General features: G+C 48.1%; 1 protein-coding gene across 2 annotated transcripts in view; it reads right to left on the reverse strand.

The window, feature by feature from the left end:
* Window positions 1–441: 441 nt before the first annotated feature.
* The window catches only part of bcor (BCL6 corepressor), a 33,042-nt gene continuing 15,409 nt past the window's right edge, over window positions 442–18,074 (reverse strand). The window contains exons 4-14 of one of the 2 annotated variants that reach the window (XM_051403813.1): window positions 17,962–18,018; window positions 17,292–17,457; window positions 15,913–16,254; window positions 14,425–14,709; window positions 12,718–13,025; window positions 11,242–11,526; window positions 5,341–5,507; window positions 4,550–4,695; window positions 2,111–2,188; window positions 1,776–1,929; window positions 442–1,680 (exon numbers count right to left, since the gene is read on the reverse strand). In XM_051403813.1, the coding sequence (XP_051259773.1) occupies window positions 1,350–1,680; window positions 1,776–1,929; window positions 2,111–2,188; window positions 4,550–4,695; window positions 5,341–5,507; window positions 11,242–11,526; window positions 12,718–13,025; window positions 14,425–14,709; window positions 15,913–16,254; window positions 17,292–17,457; window positions 17,962–18,018 (2,319 nt within the window). In that variant the 3' untranslated portion in view covers window positions 442–1,349. The remainder of the gene's footprint in view (window positions 1,681–1,775; window positions 1,930–2,110; window positions 2,189–4,549; window positions 4,696–5,340; window positions 5,508–11,241; window positions 11,527–12,717; window positions 13,026–14,424; window positions 14,710–15,912; window positions 16,255–17,291; window positions 17,458–17,961; window positions 18,019–18,074) is intronic. The other variant, XM_051403814.1, reaches the window with a different exon arrangement.

The raw sequence follows: 18,074 nt of genomic DNA on the forward strand, positions 1-18,074 counted from the left end.
GAGTCCATTTGTTCAGGGTTTTGGACATTTGGTGGCACTTACTAAAGCTCACAGCCAAAAGACCCGGTAATAGTAATTACCTTTACAGGGGTTTAACTTCAGTTGATATTGTGATGAAGAGAAGAATTTTTCCAAACCAATATGTCTAATCTAATAACAGTTTTTGCACACTGGAGGGCGCTGCAAGCCACAAGCTTTTCAGCATAGAGAGGCAGCAAATGGGAGTTGGCCAACTGCTCAGTCAAGGCTGCAGCAATAAATATCTTGACACTTACAATACAAAAATATTCCAAGAGATGGCAATGTAGGATTGAGCTGTTCACACCTGGGTGACATACAGGAGGAGCATACAATAATTAGGCAAGATTCAATATGACAGGGCAGCCAAAACTTCTCACATCCCAATTTAATTCAACACCAACAAAAAAGGCGCAGAACACATTTCCTCTTGCAGTTTGTATATTTATTTTAAAGCAACTTCTTTTGTAAAATATAAATACAAATTATGAGATATTTTAATTACAAAGTTAAAACAAAAATGAACACACCAAAACTTACTTTACTGCAGTAGCCTCCCTGTTATATACACAAGCTCTGTGCCGAAGGGTGAATATCAACATTATCTTAAAACTTTATTATACAAACAATTTTGTAGTTTTGCATGTTAAATTACAGACTAAACAGGAAGCAAAATTTGAACAATAAAAAAAAAAAAAAAAAAAAAAAAAAATAAAAAGGTACAATAGAATAGCCCCTGAGGCTCAAGCCTGCGCTAAAGTCTGAGGAGAAAAAAAAAAAAAAAAAAAAGCACAAAAAAGACATCATGTGCTTCCTATAAACACAAATACCACATTCAATAGCACAGTCTCAGTACTATCCTGTACAACTACACACGGGCACGACGTGCTGCGTGCTCACACACTCCCTCCAATCGCTGACAACACGACTACGCTCTGTTGCCATATAAAATCTTTAAGAGGAGTCATGAGCAACATCCGAAATGAACAAAAATCTCTTGATATTTTATATTCATATATATATTTATATATATATATATATATATATATTTTTTTTTATTATTTATTTATCTATACATATATTAATTTATAAAAATAAGACCATTATTAAGTCTATTGAGTCACAAATGCATTGCTCCTCAGTTAACGGAGGGAGCAGCCAAGTCAGCCAGCAGGTCAGTTCATCTGTACAGTGCACCAGTGCTGGTCCAGAGCAGGGCCGGAGCATGGGAACTAAGGGTCAGGCTAAGGCATATCATCATAACCTCTGGTTGGTTCTAAAGCAAACTGCAGTCGGTATGGATCAAGGTCCGGGTCCAGTGGCGTCAGGGGTCAGGATGAGCCCAACTTGCCAACAGCCTTGATTTTGTCCTTCAGTTTGTCCCCCGGGTGGTCCCAGTGGTCGTCCAGGCACTCCAGTGTGGACCCCAGAAGAGCGGCCAGCTCAGCGCTGTCTTCCACCAGGTCCAACAGGTCCTTGCTGTCTGGATGGAAGCCATCCAGTTCCTCTGGGCAGGAGAAGAGCTGCGACAGAGAGGCCTGTCGGTAAAACTCCGCCTCTGCCACCGTCACCACCTCCATGTGGGGGAAGGCCTGTCGGAAACCGCGAGCAGACATTCGCAGCCGACGAAGCACATCGGACAGCAGCAGCCAGTTTCTTGGCCTGAAAAAGAAAATGAACCAATGTTTAGGAACGAGGGCCAACAGAGAGGGAAAAAATTGGAAAAAGGTGCGTCTGCACTTGAGATCAAAGCTCACCCTTGGGAGAGGGACACCTGGATGTTGTAGCAAGGCAGCAGAGGTCGGTCAGAGAACTCAAACTCAAACACCTCCTTTTTATCCTCCTCATCCTCATCCTCTGGGCCTGGAGGGTCAGCCAGGATGTCATACACACCGCCCTCTTCGCTGGACTCTGACATACAAAATACACAGGAATACATTTTCGTAAGCGCCCACATTATCATGAACGATGCAGGGAGATACAGACATGAATCACTCAAAAGGTAGATGGTACTAAAGATGTTTAAAAAAAACCAAAAGACTCTGTAAGCACAAAAAACAGACACACACACACGGTGCTGATCAGTACTCACCACACACAGCGCTGCCATAGAATTCCCAATAAAGCCCTGGGTCGTCATCTGAGCGGCCCTGAAGGTCAGCAAAATAATCTATGGAGAGAGGAGAGGAGCGAAGCCTGTTATTCAAGAGACGGAGCCCTGGGGACAGGCAACGAGGCAAATACAATTGCCCTTTAAGACTACAGCAGAAAAATGGATAAAGAGCACAGTAAAATAGAAGAGGAGGATGGGGGGGTGGTGGTGTCAAGAGAGAAAAGAGAAACAAACAGAGCAAATGTTTTGGGGGAGGAGGGGAGGGCCGATGGTCAGGGGCCAGCGGCTGTACCACGGGGGAGGAGAGCGACTGTCTCCGCTGGGTTAGAGCTGGCTCAGTTCAGAGCAGGGCTACGGAAGGCTGCCAGGAATCAAACAAGAACCACACACAGTCGCTGAGTGCACACACAGACACAGAGACAGAGAGAGAGAGAGAGAGAGAGAGACACACAGAGAGAGAGAGAGAGACAGAGAGAGAGAGAGAGAGAGAGAGAGAGAGAGAGAGAGAGAGAGAGAGAGAGAGAGAGTGGAAACAAACAAGCAGAGGGAGCTGGATAAGCACACACAGTGAGAGCAAAGTGTGTATTCAGTGCATGCACACGCACACGCACACACACACACACACACACACACACACACACTCAGAGTGAGAGCTGGGCTTTGTGCCAGTGCTGAGGCGTGGGGCGTCTGGCGTGTGTTTGGAGGGATTAACGGCCTCCAGATGAGTGGGACCAGGTGGAGGGAGGGCAGCAATCGCTCGCTCTCACTCATTTTCTCCGGTGCTCGATCGCCCTCGCTCCCCACTCTGTCAATCTACTAGCCATCGATCTGTCCATCCACGCTCTTTTCAAAATTCAACACCATCTTTCCGAGCCGTCTACGTATAAATCTCCCCTTTTACACTAATCCTGTTCACCCTCTCTACCAGGCGTGAACTTACACCTGTTCATTTTCACCCTGATCTACCTTCTTTTCTCCTGTGTTTCGTCTCTTTTACTGGCGCCTCTGGCGTGTCATCGGTTTTAACTAGTTAGACGCTCATGTAATATTAAGCAGTTGGCTACAGAGGAAGTGTATGCTTTCATTTCCTCCTCCTGTACACAAACTCATGTTGTCCCAACTTCACTGCAAACATTCAGACGAGCCCTCTCAACACACACGCCCCAAACACAGACCACGTCAGACTCCAGCGCGGCAGCCTTGTGAAAAGACACACTCAGGCGCTCACACGCACGCATACAAAAGCAGAGTCTCCAGCCAGAGCGGAGCCCATTTCCGCACGTACGCTGAGCAAACACAGTTGGCGTTGCTAAGTAACCAGAAAGAGGAGCTCAGAGGCAGCAGCACGCACCCCGGCGGGCTGAGACTCCCTGTCTAACAGGTGGTCGAGGGAGGGGGAGAGAGGAGCAGAGGGGGAGGGTGCCGGAGGGGAAACGGGTTGACAGAGATGGACATGTCTTGTAGTGGCGGTTGGGAGGCGGAGGGTGAGGATTTACAGAGAGGGACTCACACCAACAGGTTGCGCAGAGGTCAGAGCATTGAAAGAACAGCAAACAGTGAATGAGCCAAGATTGGGGCATTTGGGAACTGGGCTGCAGCCCAATCCTTTCAACTATTTACCCTTGCCCCACCTCAATATCCACTCTCTAGTGTAGCCGCTGTCTGAAAACCCTTTTATCTCCTAGGGTTTTAATTCATTCCCATTCTAGCATTTGTGATTTTGTGAATCGTGGTCAAAGCCACATTAATATTCAAATTTCCTGGCTTTTGTATTCCACTTTTTCTGCACAAGGGAAGAAACCGTCTACTATTGCAAAAAAATGCAAAGCATTAAATGTTTTGTACATTTTGGGTAATAAAAACAGTTATTTCAATCAGGGAAAAACCAAGGTCATGCCCTGTTTTTTTTTGGATTACATTAGACACAGAATTCAAATCAAATTTTTTCAAATTTGTAACATTCACTAATAGTAATAAGAACTATAAGCCTGTTGTTTGTAAGCATTTTTTCCAAACTCAACAAAACCAGCCTCATCCATAAAAAGATGGATGCACTTGCTGTGCAGTTGCTGCTTCTGAGCACTTGGATGTTTATTATCCTAATTCATGGATAATTAAAGATAAACACAGTTCTGATTGACATCACTTGCAAGGGAGCTCCTGACTTAAATAGAAGTCCTCAAACCCCCCAGTCCTCACTTTTCTTGCCAGAAAATGACACGTGATTCAACGGATCAAACCAGTCTAATCCTGGGTTAAGAATCTAGATGACGCTGATCACTGAAGATAAGAAAAACTGTAGTTAAAGTCTAGCCATTGAACATTTCTAGATGAGGGCTGGGTGAGGATGCGGACTGCAACCAGTGACCTGCATAAATAGTGTTTATGACACAATTGAAAAGCCAGTCGGGATCTTACCAGTGAGGAAGCGCTCCATGCTGTCGCTGTGGGTCATCTTGAGGAGGCCACGGCCAGAGTATGTGGCCAGAGTTGGGTCAGCGCCATAAGACAGTAGGATTCGCACCACATCCAGGTGGTCATTCTCCACGGCATCGTGAATCGGTCTAGAAACACACAAATGTATATAATCAAAGCACTGACACAACATTTGTATGGACTGGTAGTGTTTCTCAAATGGAAGTTTTCCCATAAACCACTTTGTCTCCAGCAGAAAGTCAGATGTTGCTACCCCTGCTCGTCCCTGATATTGCTCCCAGTGGACTGATGGAAACACATGCTTATGCCATAAAATATTTGTACCCATTTCAATTTCCCAATTTCAAACTCTGACTCAGTGGGGCATATAGTAAAATGTAATTTAGTGATTTATAACACTGCCATTCTTCTTAGCAACGGTCTCACCTGTGTTCTGTAATAGTACTAATGTTGCAAATCTGGTAATGGTTTAATAAAAGAAACTGCTACACAATGCACCTTTAAGACCTGTGCAGTTTCCAAGAACAGACCCTGTACTGTAAGTTTTAATAACAGCAATGAAAGCACTAGCCTTTTTTTAAAACTGCAGCTTATCTGTCAAATCCCTGCTCTTGCCAAGAAAATATATACTGTAGGCCTATATAAAATGTTTTTTAAAATAAGCTTGCACTATTAAAACACGTTGAAAAAGATTGTGCAAAAAGGAGACGAGTTTAAGCAAGCAGATGTTTTCTGTGATTGTGTGTGCATATGGATGAGGAAGTTTGTTGTACCTGGTGCCATCCTGTGCACTGCAGTTGATGTCAGCCCCGTAATCCAGCAGGTGTTGGACTATGCTCAGCCAGCCACGGGCGCATGCCTCATGGAGAGCGCAGTAACCGGCGTAGTCTCTGTGATTCACCTCACATACTCTGTTCTCCAGACAGTACAGCACCACCTCCTGAAGAGGGAGAGCAGGGTTTTAGTGTGTGTGTATGAGTAACAACAACCCAAGCAGTACAAGAACAAAGTCAGGCAGACGAGACACATGCGCAAAACAGTTCTTCCCTTTACAGTTCCTGTGGGAGAGAAATTAGGGAAAGGAGGAACTGAGTGTTTTCCTGTGCCGGGCGGACAAACACACACACATGCACACAAATGCTCCATAATACTGGAGCTGGCGCCAAAACACATCGAGGAGACTAAGTGTGACTCAACTGTATTTAGTCTGCCAGATTCTGCTCGTGCACGTATGAGAGTGTGTGTCTGTGTGCCATGGTTGGGCCTGGACGCCACTGTGGCAGCCAGTTACGATGGTTGGGCTCTGAACACAGCATAATGGAAGCGGAACAAAGAGATTTGATAGAAGCGCTCAAGAGCTGGAAGCGTTTCCTCTGGTCTAGGGCTGTGACAGTTGGGCATCCAGCACTAAGTAGTCAGACTGGTTTTTATTGGACTGGAGCAGAGTCTGCTGCTACTAAACAGAGAGGGGACAGAGGGATAGGGAGCAGCCCAGAAATGTGTGTTGATATGGGGCCTGTCTGAGTCAGAAAAGTGTGTGTTTTCAGCACTGAGGGTGTCTGTGTGGATCTGCAACTTGTGTGACTAGGCAGATATATTTGCAGACTCTTGAAAAAACAAACTGAAAATACTAATTGTTATATATTTTTTTAATGGTATGTATATATACATATACATATACATATATATATATATATATATATATATATATATATATATATATATATATATATATATATATATATATATATATACATACACACATACCAAGACTCATATCCACACACTCATCCTCTGTCCTGCTAACAGTCCTGTGCCGAGGGGAGGAAAGCTGCTCATCTGAACCTGAGGAATGACTCCAAACTTCCATTTCTATGCTAATTCTAGCCTGCCGTCTAGTCCAAGTGTTTATCTCTCTCTCCCTCTCTCAGAGCACAGGGCGGATGGAGGAAGAGGGAAGGAAAGGCAGGCAATAGAGAGAAAAAACAGACCAACGGAGGGAAGAGAAGAGGGCTAGAGAGGGCGGAAGAACGGGAGAAGCGAGAGGCAACACCCCGGCAGATGACATATTAATGAATCTGTGGATGAAATCTGCCGGGGCTGTCCTCTGGGCTGCAGCTGATAATAACAAGAGATGAGTGGTAGTGGTAGTGCGAAGTGGGGGGGGGGTGTAGTGATAGGAGTGAACGGAGGATGATCGAGCCTTGGAGGAAAAGGAGAGAAGTGGAAAGCGGGATCGGGAGAAGAGAAGTGAGCAAGTGTGAGCAAGAAAAAAAGTGCGAGAGAAAAAAAAAGAGAAACCAGGGGGGAGTGGGACTACGCTCCAACTGGTTTTTGCTCGCTGCCAACGCTCTGTTTGCCTGCTGGAGAGAGATTCAGGAGCCCTGTGCCGAAGCTCCCCCTCTGGGGGATTCCACTCGCTCTGTGTGTGTGCATGCGTGAGTCTGTCTGTGTGAGTGAATGAGAGCAAGTGTTAGAGAGACTGACGGGTAGAGAGTGTTGATATGCAGCTTGCCTAAGAGTGTGTGTGCGTGTGTGTGCGCGCATGTGTATTTTTGTGCCGCTGACGAGTATGTGTGCGTGTGGCTGTGGAGGAGGCGTAGCGTTAAACCTCCGAAGCCGTGTTTAATATCGCTGGGAGAGAGCGAGGAGCTTAGCACGAGAGCCCCGGCTTCCCGCCACACACACACACACACACACACACACACACACACACACACACACACACACACACACACACACACTCCTCCGCAGTAAAATGAGACACCGCTCCCCCTCCCCTCTTTCCCTCCGTCCTCTAATCTCTCTCTCTAGAATGCTTCCCTGCGCTCGCCTGCAATCAATGCATCACTCAGACATTTAACCCCTTGCAGAGCTGCCTTGTATGCTCCTCACATAGAACAGATATGTGTGTATTACATATAGCAGGTGATGCATGAGTGGCTTTCCCTGCGCGATGAAGAGGCACCAGTGGAAGCAATAAAGTTGGTGCGTGCCTAGACAAGTGAAATGTGTGGATACACTGTGTGGATACACTGTGTGTGTGTGTGTGTGTGTGTGTGTCAGGCTGTTGCTAGTGTAAAATGCCTGAGAATCTAAACTCTGATGATCTCAGTGTTAAATAATCCCATCTAACTGATGCACACACATTCTGTTAGCTAACTGAAGAATAAAAGACAAAAAAAAAGAGGAATAATCACTTGTTACCTGTTCGTTCACAATAAATTTAATTAAGTCTCGACCAAAGACCTGCTCTGCATATTAACGCTCATCAGCTACATACGAACCTAATGATAAAAACAGACCTTATTCAATGTGGGTCTGGTGTCTGCTCCTATGAGAGAGTAGCATAGCGAAAATTCAAATGTACTTGCAAATGTGAGTTAACTAGTTACCCAGCTGCTGTGGTGTGCGAGCTAACTGCTAACATACTGCACGCTACTGTAGCTACACTGATGCTAACATGGTGGCGCCAGGCAAAATAGCTCACAAAGCTAGCGGGCTAAGCCACCAGTTAAACCACCAGTCAGAAAGCTAGCTAGCTCAGTCACTAACTGGATAAGTTCAACCGTTTAGTTCAAAGGAATAAGTTGTATATTGGAGCGGTTAAATCTCTAGCAAAGCAGAGTAAGGTGTATGAAATGGAATGGGTTGATGCAGTCAATATGATAGCTTCCTCTATATTGGGCTTTGTGGGTCTTTGTTCCCTCAAAGGTCGACACATTGTTTGCGGCCAAAGGTTCATATTTTAGAGTGAAAGTTCACCAATGTTGAATTTTGAAAGGTCCGTGTGGATTTACTTAATCTGCACAAACAAATCCACCGATTGCTGCAAATTTGGTCCAAAATGTTGCTATCATAGATGCTGGTCTGCCCGGGCACTTCAAATGTGATCCAGTTTTTCTCTTTGCTTGGATCACACATGGATTTGAGAAGGAAAATCAGAAGTGATTCATGTGTGGAGAATAAATGACAGATTGCACCTTTATCTGAGCTTTCAATGGGCAGAGCTGAGGGGCCCCGAGCCCCGGCACGAGGGAGAGAGGGATGAAGACATCCGCAGAATCTCTCCTCATTACCATTTCAAATGCTCAGAGAGTGAGGCAGACGAGGGAGGGCGAAAGAATAAAAGGGGAGCGAGGGAGGGAGGAAGAAAGAGAGAGTGGGCTTTCGTGTGCAGAGGCACGGATCGCAAAACTAAACGAACATGAAATATGCACGGTGTCGGCCGGGCATTGGGAAGAGCACAAAATGGTTGTGCGTGTGTTAAATTACATGCATGTGTGCATGATGTGATTCTGCATCCTGCATGTGCAGGTCTGTACACGAAAGGATGCTTGTGCATGTGTTTGCAAGGTAACAACCTGTGTTCCTCTGTGCCTGTGTGTGTGTGTGTGTGTGTGTGTGTGTGTCTCTGTAGTGAGCATGTAGGCTGTGTGCGTGTGCATGAGGTGATTCTGAATTTGCATGTGCAGGTCTGTGTGGGCGTGCGACAGCAAGTGAGTGTGGAGAGTCGTCGCTCTGTGCAGCATATGGAGAAGAACACGTCAGGATGCCTGTGCATGTGCTTATTGGGTCATAACGGGTGTTTCTGTGTGTGTGTGTGTGTGTGTGTGTGTGTGTGTGTGTCTCTCTGTGTGTGTGTGTTCGTAATCAGCATGTGAGCTGTGTGTGTGTGCCTCTGTCTCTCAGGCCCTCATATCTCTCTGCCTGTGTGTGATAAGCCCAGAGCTTGCGGCGCTAAAACACCAGCGTGAGACAAGCGCTCTGTGCGTCTACAGGCTTGTATGCAAGTGTGTGTGTGGGGCGGTATGCATAAATTGGTGTGTCTCTCTGCGCACGTCCTTGTGTGTGTGTGTGTGTGTGTGTGTGTGTGTGTGTGAGTGAGAGAGTCTGTGTGTGTGTGGGAGCCCCAGGGGTCTGCCCCAGGCTTATCACACACAGGCAGTGAGAGACGAGCTTCCTGAGAGAGAGGGAGGGAGAGAAAGAAGGGGAGGGAGGGAGGAGGGGAGGAGAGGTGGGGGGGGTGTTGTTTGCGCAGCGGTCAGCGCCTTGTTTGTGTAGTCTCAGGTTTTCTCCTCCCTCCTCCCTCTTTTCCTCTCCACACGCGGAGTGCAGGAAGGGAAAAAAATGCGAAGGGGGATAAAAAAAAAAAAGGAGAGGGAGGGAAAAAAACGTTCGAGAGAGACGCATAAATCAGAGAGACGAGCCAGCTTCTCTCCAGCACGGCTGACTGAACCCTGCTGCTGCTGCGCTGCACCCTGTGTGTGTGTGTGTGTGTGTGTGTGTGTGTGTGTGTGTGTGTGTGTGTGTGTGTGTGTGTGTGTGAGAGAGAGGGAGGGGAGGGAGAAAAACAGCCGCCGCCACTGCTAACCACAGTCACCACGGCACATTAGAGGGCCATTAGAACGCGATTATACTCCCAGTGCTTACCTCTCATTCACACTCTTGCTCTCTCCCACTCCGACTCGCACAAATTCACACGTAATCACGGACACACACACACACACACACACACACACACTCATCATCATAAATTTGTACAACAAACACACACAACCATAAAGCAACTGGTTAATGAGCAACAAAAGATACCCACACCTATTTACAGATCTCTGAAGATACCTTTGCTGGTGATAAAAAATTATCACGTGCACACACACACAAACACAAAGTCATTGTGTATGTCTCTCACCTCTGACAGAGTACAATCTGCTGCTCAAGTGGCATTAAAACCACTTTGATCAATAAATCAATTTGTAAAAATCTGTCAACAAGGGGGGGCAGAAACGTTTAGTCTCCCTAACAGAAACACAAGGGATGATGGAGAACGAGACAGTGGGCCATCTAACTTTAATTAAAAGCTTCCAGAGCAATGGGAGTTGAGAGATTCAGTAGAATATACACCAGTCTCATTCTTTCTTGTATGTGCGGAGAATGAGAGGATCTGGTTTAGGAGCGAGCGATCGGCAGCTACACACAAAGAAAGAAAGAAAAAAAAAAACTTCCGATGCTAGAGAGAGGCAGCCAGCATCAGTCTCTGTATAATGATCCCACCGATCCCTCATGCTGTCTGCGCACGCACGTGCATGTGTGTGTGCGCCTGCGTGTGTGTCACACTTCGCCTCACGGAAAATTAATGAGATGTGAGTGCGGAGAGAGGCAAGAGGAGGGGAGGCAAGGGGAGTATGTGCGTGTGTGTGTGCGCTCGCAGGGAGGAGGAGGAGGAGGGGTGTCAACGACAATCTGAGTCACAAAGAGAGGAAGAGAAAGAGAGTGCTGAGAGGAAAGAGGGGGGGGAGGGAGAGAGCGGAAACCTGAGAGAGAACGAGAGTAGCGGGCAAGAGGAGCAAAAAAGATGGAGTATGGCGAGAACAAAGCGTGAGTAAGGGTGAAATGGAAGGAAATGGTAAAAAAAAAAAAAAAAGCAAAAGAGGGAGCTAGGAACAGATGACAGATGCAAGAGCAGAATCTGATGGAGAAAGACAATTTTGGAAAGAAAAAAAAAAGAAAGTCGAGCTATGTCTGCCAGAGTCACAGTCAGGAGCAAAGTAGGGGGAGAAAATGAGCTCAATTTAAGAAGAGAGAGGGAAGATTGGGAAGAGACGAAGTGTAAGAGTGTAAAATGTGAAGAGAGAAAGCGATAAGGAGGGAGGATGAGCGAAGCCTATTACCTCGTAGCCCAGCCGTGCGGCTCTCTGGAGCAGAGTCTCTCCGGCGTTCTTGTTCACGATCAGCCGGCGAGCCTCTGGCGGGATCGGACGCACCGCGGGGGGCTCGGCAGGGGGGGTTCTGTGCACCCCCGCCGCCTCTGGTGGGACACCGCCCCCTCTGCTGTTCGCCTGGGGCTGCAGGCAGGGCGGACAGAGCGCGGCGGGGGAGCACGGCTTGACTGGAGAGCAGGGATAATGATTAGGAGAGGCGGCTCCCTTCCTCAGAGCGCCACGCTGCTCGCTCAGCTGAGAAGAGAGTGAGAGAGAGGGAGAGGGAGAGTGTCAGAGCCACTGGCCTCGCAGATGGGAGACACATTCACACATACACACCCACACATGCACGGACACCACACACACACACGGAGAAGCAGTTGTGCGTATATGCACACACACACACACACACAATTGTTTTTTGACTAAATATTGAAGTGACAAATACAAAACTGGTAAAAGTTTATGACATCCTGTGTCAGTGGTCACTATAAGACCAAATCCATTCAGGAAGAAGAATTATATTTTCATTTTCATATTGATGTTTATTCTCCTAAAACAATTCTCTCCAATCCTCTCGACTCTTTTGTATACTACCTACATAAAGCCTAAAATCTGGATGGACTGTTCATTTACAACATCTGATTAATGTTTAATTATTGTGCATGTAAGACACACTGCACACATCATTGAAAAATACACACAAACACAGCTTTCACACCAACTGTTCACGCCCCAAACACTGCAGGTTGGCACGCCACTTCTCTTTAACCGCTAAACCAACAGAGCCTCTGGAGCGCAACACACGAGAGAGGGAGTTGCCTGCCTCTGTGTGCGTGTGAGTGTGTGTGTGAAGTGCGTGCCCTCTCAGTGGAATTCCATGTCGAAGCAGCTGTCAGGCTGAGGAGGAGCAGGGGAGGAGAGCAGCGCGGGCGGAAAACAACCTTTTTTTTTCTTCCCCCCTCAATTTTTCCCCATGCTCATTTTTTTTCCCCCTCTTTTGAACTCAGGCACTTCATACGCACGACCATGGCTGCCACATTCCTCACTGTGTATGTGTGAGGGAGTGTGTGTAGCCCTGTGTTCGGCACCGAGTGCGATGTATAATTGCTCCAGGGTTTTGTTGTTATGTCAGGAATGCTCGCAAACACACAGACACTCAGTCCTGGCACGCACCTACACACAAAACAGCACCGATGACACACGTTCGACAATTAAGGCCAGAGACAAACACACATGCATGCAGGCGCCCCGCAGGGAGTCGCTAAGGGCACGAGGAGGTCAAAGCTCCAGCAGCCCTCTAAACATTGTAAACATACTTCCTTCCTCTCCCTCTCTCTCTCCCAGCTGCATAATCAGAGGCGCCGACAGGCATACTGAAACAGACTCTGCTGTTACAAACATCCAGACGCCCGTATCACGGCCAGACACCCTATCAGCACTCACCTTGTCATCTTCAGCTGCTCCCAGATCAGCTACACAGAGCTGGCCCGGGCTGTTAGGTGTGGCCTCTTTCCTTTTCTCCCGCTCCCGCTGACTGGTGTGTTTGGTCTTGCACGGCCGCTTGCCCTTGGGTTTGTCCGTGTCACTATGGCGACGGGGCTTGAGGGGAGGGGTGCCTCCCACGGACGGCTGTGGGGCCGGAGAGGGGGGGCCCCTCCTGAGCTCCTTGAGGCCACGGTCACCTGAGAAGGGGCCCAGCGGTTGCACTCTGTCCTTCAGTTGGCCGGGGGGAAGGGGAGAAGCAGCTACTCCTGGAGCGGGAGGAGAAGGAAGAGGGAGGAAGAGGGAGGCAGAGTGAGCGGCTGATAGTGTGAGAGCTCAGTGGAAGGGGAGGATGGGAAGGTATTGCAAGGCCATCTCTCACCCTCTGTTGGATTATTAATGAGCGCACAGAGCTGTCTGGGAGCGCAGCATGCCTGCTCGCTCAGGAAAATGAAAAAATGAAACACGCACGCACGCACGCACGCACAACACAGGCCCACATAAACACCCGCGTAGTGACTTGTGCGCTCATTCACTGCAGCAAGGACACTGTTATGAGTAATCTCCTTAAACAAATGTGGCACTGTCTGATTTTAGTCTCTTATGGTACATATTTAAACAAAAAATAAAAACCTGCCCTTGAAACCACAATGTCAAAATGCTGTTTAATAGCTTAATGGAAATACATTTACTCCTAAAGGATCACTAAAAAGCATTTCTAACTACTCAGGAATGTGGTCTAGGTGTCTCTTACAATATAACTTTTAGAATAAACAGTACATTAAAAGAGAACCAATGAGGAGGAAAGTTAAATTATATATCTTGTTGATGCTTAAATATATAAGCACTTTCTATGGAACCGCTGTCGCAGAAAAGTACCTTTTAGAACAAGATTCTTAACAGAAATCAATGTGTTTTATCTCATTAGTGGGATCCTGAAAAAAATGGAAGAAAAAAGAAAGACAGCCCTGACAGACACAGTGGAATAACCACATTCATTGTAAAAACACAGCTGTTGCCACGGTGATGTTATCTAAAGAGGTGAAAGCACACACACAAAAAAATAATAATTCAGTGGCCAATCAAGGCCTGTGGTTTCTGCAGGAAACATAAAACCAAAATCTCTCCTGCTTTATTCACTTCCTTTAATCTCTCCTGCCTTTTATTCGCTTTTCGTCTGTGCCTCCCTCAGCCTCAGTTTGGGCACATGAATAAGGGAAAGCCCTGGTTTTAATAAGTTACCCCCTCCACACACACTCCCTCTCCCTGTGACTGGTCTTGACGGGGAAAAAAAAAAAAAAAAATCATTGATCACACATTAGTCACACTACACCTGCCCACGCATATCTCAACCAGCCACTTCCCTTATTCACACTTTCATCGCTCTGACAGAGCCTGCTGTACACCAGCACAATCAAAAGCCCAAAACCAAAAGGTGAGCGGGGGGGGGGGTTTCGTCCGGTTTCCGATTGCCCAGTCTTTCCTCTAGCAGGAGGAAGTATCCCCTACCTCATTTCCTCTGCACCCTCCCCGAAGGCTCACGGGAAATCCCCCAAAAGACAGACCGCTCAACAAGAAAGTGAAACGTGAGCCAAAGATAGATTTCCGTTACCCCAGCTGAACTCAGAGATACAGCAGCGGTTTGCACGGCTGGCGGTTCATTCTTACCATTAAGTAGCTTCTCGCAGCCCCATTTCCTGTTGATCTCGGCTCTCTGCACCGCAGCTCTTTCCTCCGGCTCGCCAGCCCTGATCTTGCGCTCCCGTAGGCTCTGGGCTGGGGCCACCAATCGGGACTGGGGCCACGCCCTCTCCTGTTTGATTTGGGAGCCGTCAGGTGAAGCTGCGCCAGCAGCGGGCTTGCTGAGTCGCAGTCCCTTCAGCTCGATGCAGACCTTGAGCTTCCGCACCTCATCGTCGTCATCTTCGTCAGGATTGGCCTGCTCACGCTCATCTGAAGAAAACAAACAAATAATTGGCATTGTTTGCATCTCTCATATAAAACTACATATATTGCCTAGAACGGTGTAGTCCTCAAGGTTTAACCTCAGTTAAAAGATTAAATAAGAAGATTCACTTCCCTCACGTATACAGGTCATTTAAAACCCCATAGATGAGCTCAGACCACAACACAAATGTGTTGACATTTTGGACATAAAAGGTTTTCATGCTTTCAAAGATTCTCACCTCCTGCTACACACAAACCTACTGTACGTGCATATATAGCGACCTGCAAACAGCTGAGCACAAAGAACAAAAGCCATTAATCACTACATTCTTATGGCTTGTAAAAAACCCCTCTAAGCCTCACACACACACACACACACACACACACACACACACACACACACACACACACACACACACACACACACACACACACACACACACACACACACACACACACACACACACACACACACACACACACACACACACACACACACACACACACACACACACACACACACACACGAGAGACAGAGAGCGGGATCTGAGAGACAGATTGAGGAGTAAAAGGGGAAGAGAAGTCAAGAATCAGGCGGAGACACAAAGCAATAAAGACTGGAGCAGCAAAGGGAGAGTTCTCCCCCCTGAAATTCACAGGGGATGGGTATTTGACTCGTCTGCCAGTGCCGGGGAGAGCAGCCGCAATACCTCATGCCAGAAAAAAAAAAGGGAACCCAAACAGATGAGGGAAAAAAGAAAGGAGATGAAAAGAGCAGCTTTGAAGAGGGTGGGTAAGCGCAGCGGAGGAACGGCAGAGCTGAGAGAAGAGAGAGAGAATGGCTGTCCCTCTTCCTCGCTTTTCTCTCTCGCACTCCGCTCAAAGGCAGGATTAAACACTTCTCTGAGCTGGCTGCCACACAGAGCGAAAGATGGGACAGAGAGTGGCGGTGGAGGGGGGCTGTGCGGGGGGGAGCGGGGTTGTGACTGAGCGGGTTTAAGGTGGAATTGATTGGGAAGGAGGGAGCGACAAAAGGAATAGAATGATTTTCTTTAAAGAACAAGGGACGAAAGAGGGCTTAGCATAAGGATGAAGGGGAAAGAACGGCCAGAATTAGAGATATGCACGGGAGGCAGATGAAGAGAGCAAGGTGTGAGGGGGAGGAGGGGGGGGCATGTGGGCGATGAAGCATGTTCAAGAAATTCTCACCCGTAGAAATCCTGGATCTTTTCTCTGGGTGGGACACCCTTTCTCCTTCCTCCCTCTCCGTGTCCTCCTGTTCACCCTTGGAGCCGAGCTGACGTTTCCTGCTGGGTCCAAAGCCAGGGCTGACCTTCTCCTCAGGGTACCCTTTTGCCGGTGTCAGAATGGGGGGCACACAATGACCCCCTTCACATTCCCTCATCACCTTCCTGGCTCCATCCTTTAGCCCTCCTTGGCTGGCACCTCTGGCTCCGTCTCTGGCCTCGTGCCCTGGGGACGATGGCTCCTTCTGGCCCCCACACCTCTGGAGGACTGGAACTCTGTTGTTTGTGTACGCCGGACGGACACCTGAGCAGAGCAGAGACAGACGGAGGGAAACGGGGCACATAAGAAAGGGGGGGGGGGGGGGGGTTGTTGAAGATGAAAGGGAGATGGACACAGAGGGAGAATGCAGACAGACAGACCACAAACCAGACAAACAGAAAGACAGCAGGAAACAAGGGGTGGGGGTGAGACAGGGTGAGGGATTGACAGAGGGAGAATGCCAGTTAAACACCAGCCAGCTTTTATTCTGCTTTAAAGACAGGCAGTAAAACTTTGATGGGGTAAAGACTTTTTAATCTGATGCGAGCCAAGCCAGCGGGCTGACGGGTTCAGTGCAGCCGCTCGCACTTCCAGCGAGGAGAGACAAGAAAACATCCTGCGCACTCGCTGCGCACGGTGACTCCCATCCCTCTCCCTCCCCTTTCTCTGTCCTCCCCCACGGCATGACCGCACCACGCCCTTCTCACACTGAGCATGACTCTACCCCCCCACCCCCCTCCCTCCTCGACTCCCTCTCCCTCTTTCTCTCTCCATGCCATAATTAGGCTCACACGTCAGCCGCGGCCTCGCTCCAACACACAGCTGGGCTCCCAGCCAATGTAACTAACCCCCCTCCTCCCCTCTCTCTCTCTCTTTCCGTTGCGCTCCCCCATCCGCTTTCACCCACTAACTCTCCCCCGCTTTCACTCTCTCTCTCACTCATGCAATCTCTGCCCCTCCTTCTCCTCTTGCCCTCCCTCTCGATCGTCTCTCCGCGCAGATAAGCACAAAAGACTTCTTGAAAATAAAACTCCCCCTCTCCGTCTCTCTTGCTGGCTCGTTCGCTTGCGCTGCCTTGCTTGTGTAAGAGTGTGTGCGTGTGTGTTGAGTCTGTATGGAAGAGTGTGTCTTTTTTTAGAGTGACCCGGTCTTGCCTCAGCATTTGCTGCAAGTGCATGTGAGTGTGTACGCGCACCTATTGTTTGTGTGTGTCCCTTTCTGAGTGTTCATTTGCAGAGTGGATGCGTGTGTGTGTGTGTGCGCATTACAAGCGTGTGTGTGTGTGGTGCTGGGTTACTCACCCTCCCTCTCTCCCTGCCTGGTGGTGTTTTGGCAGTGTTCCAGCACTCGCTCTCTTTGCTGGCCGTCTGCCAGCTCCCGTCCTGCTGCCGCTGCCGAGGCAGACACACACACACCGCCGCCCTCCTTCTCCTTCAGCTCCAGCTCCGAGAACCGCATCATTGCCCGCTGTGCGCACACACACACACAAATGCAGAGAAAACCCATGAAAACCACTCATCGTCTGCCCACGCCACACACACACCTCTCTAAGCCTCAATCTGGCCTCAACAGCTACAGAAGCAAAAATTGCGTCAGAAATCACATTGTCTCAAAAATCAAAGAAAATGCCAAAGAAATTAAACCCACACACACACAAACACACACACATACACACACACACACACAGGACAAAAAAGGTAGACAGATAAATCACAAGCATGGCATCAAGACACAGATTAGACTACTGCAGCCACTGTGAGTCCATGCGCTCTGGGGCTTAAGTCCTGGCATCTCCCTTCCTGAAACATAAACATGGCTAGGAAACATATACATCTAAGCCCTGAGGCAGAGAGAGGAGATGAAAGAGAGGAAAGAAGGGAGTGGGGAAAAAAAAGAGTGTGCAGCGATACAGAGTACAAAGGAGACAGAGCCCATCAGAGGCAGATGTGATAAGAAATGTAAAGAACTGACCTCCCAGTTAGCTGCAGGTTGACTTATATTACTCCCCTCTCGTGATATGACTTCCATCTAAGCAATTAGAATGGGGGGGCTCAATATATCTGTCCATCATTTCATCTTTTTTT

The sequence above is a fragment of the Dicentrarchus labrax genome, unplaced genomic scaffold, assembly GCF_905237075.1.
Source record: "Dicentrarchus labrax unplaced genomic scaffold, dlabrax2021, whole genome shotgun sequence".
NCBI lineage: Eukaryota > Metazoa > Chordata > Actinopteri > Moronidae > Dicentrarchus > Dicentrarchus labrax.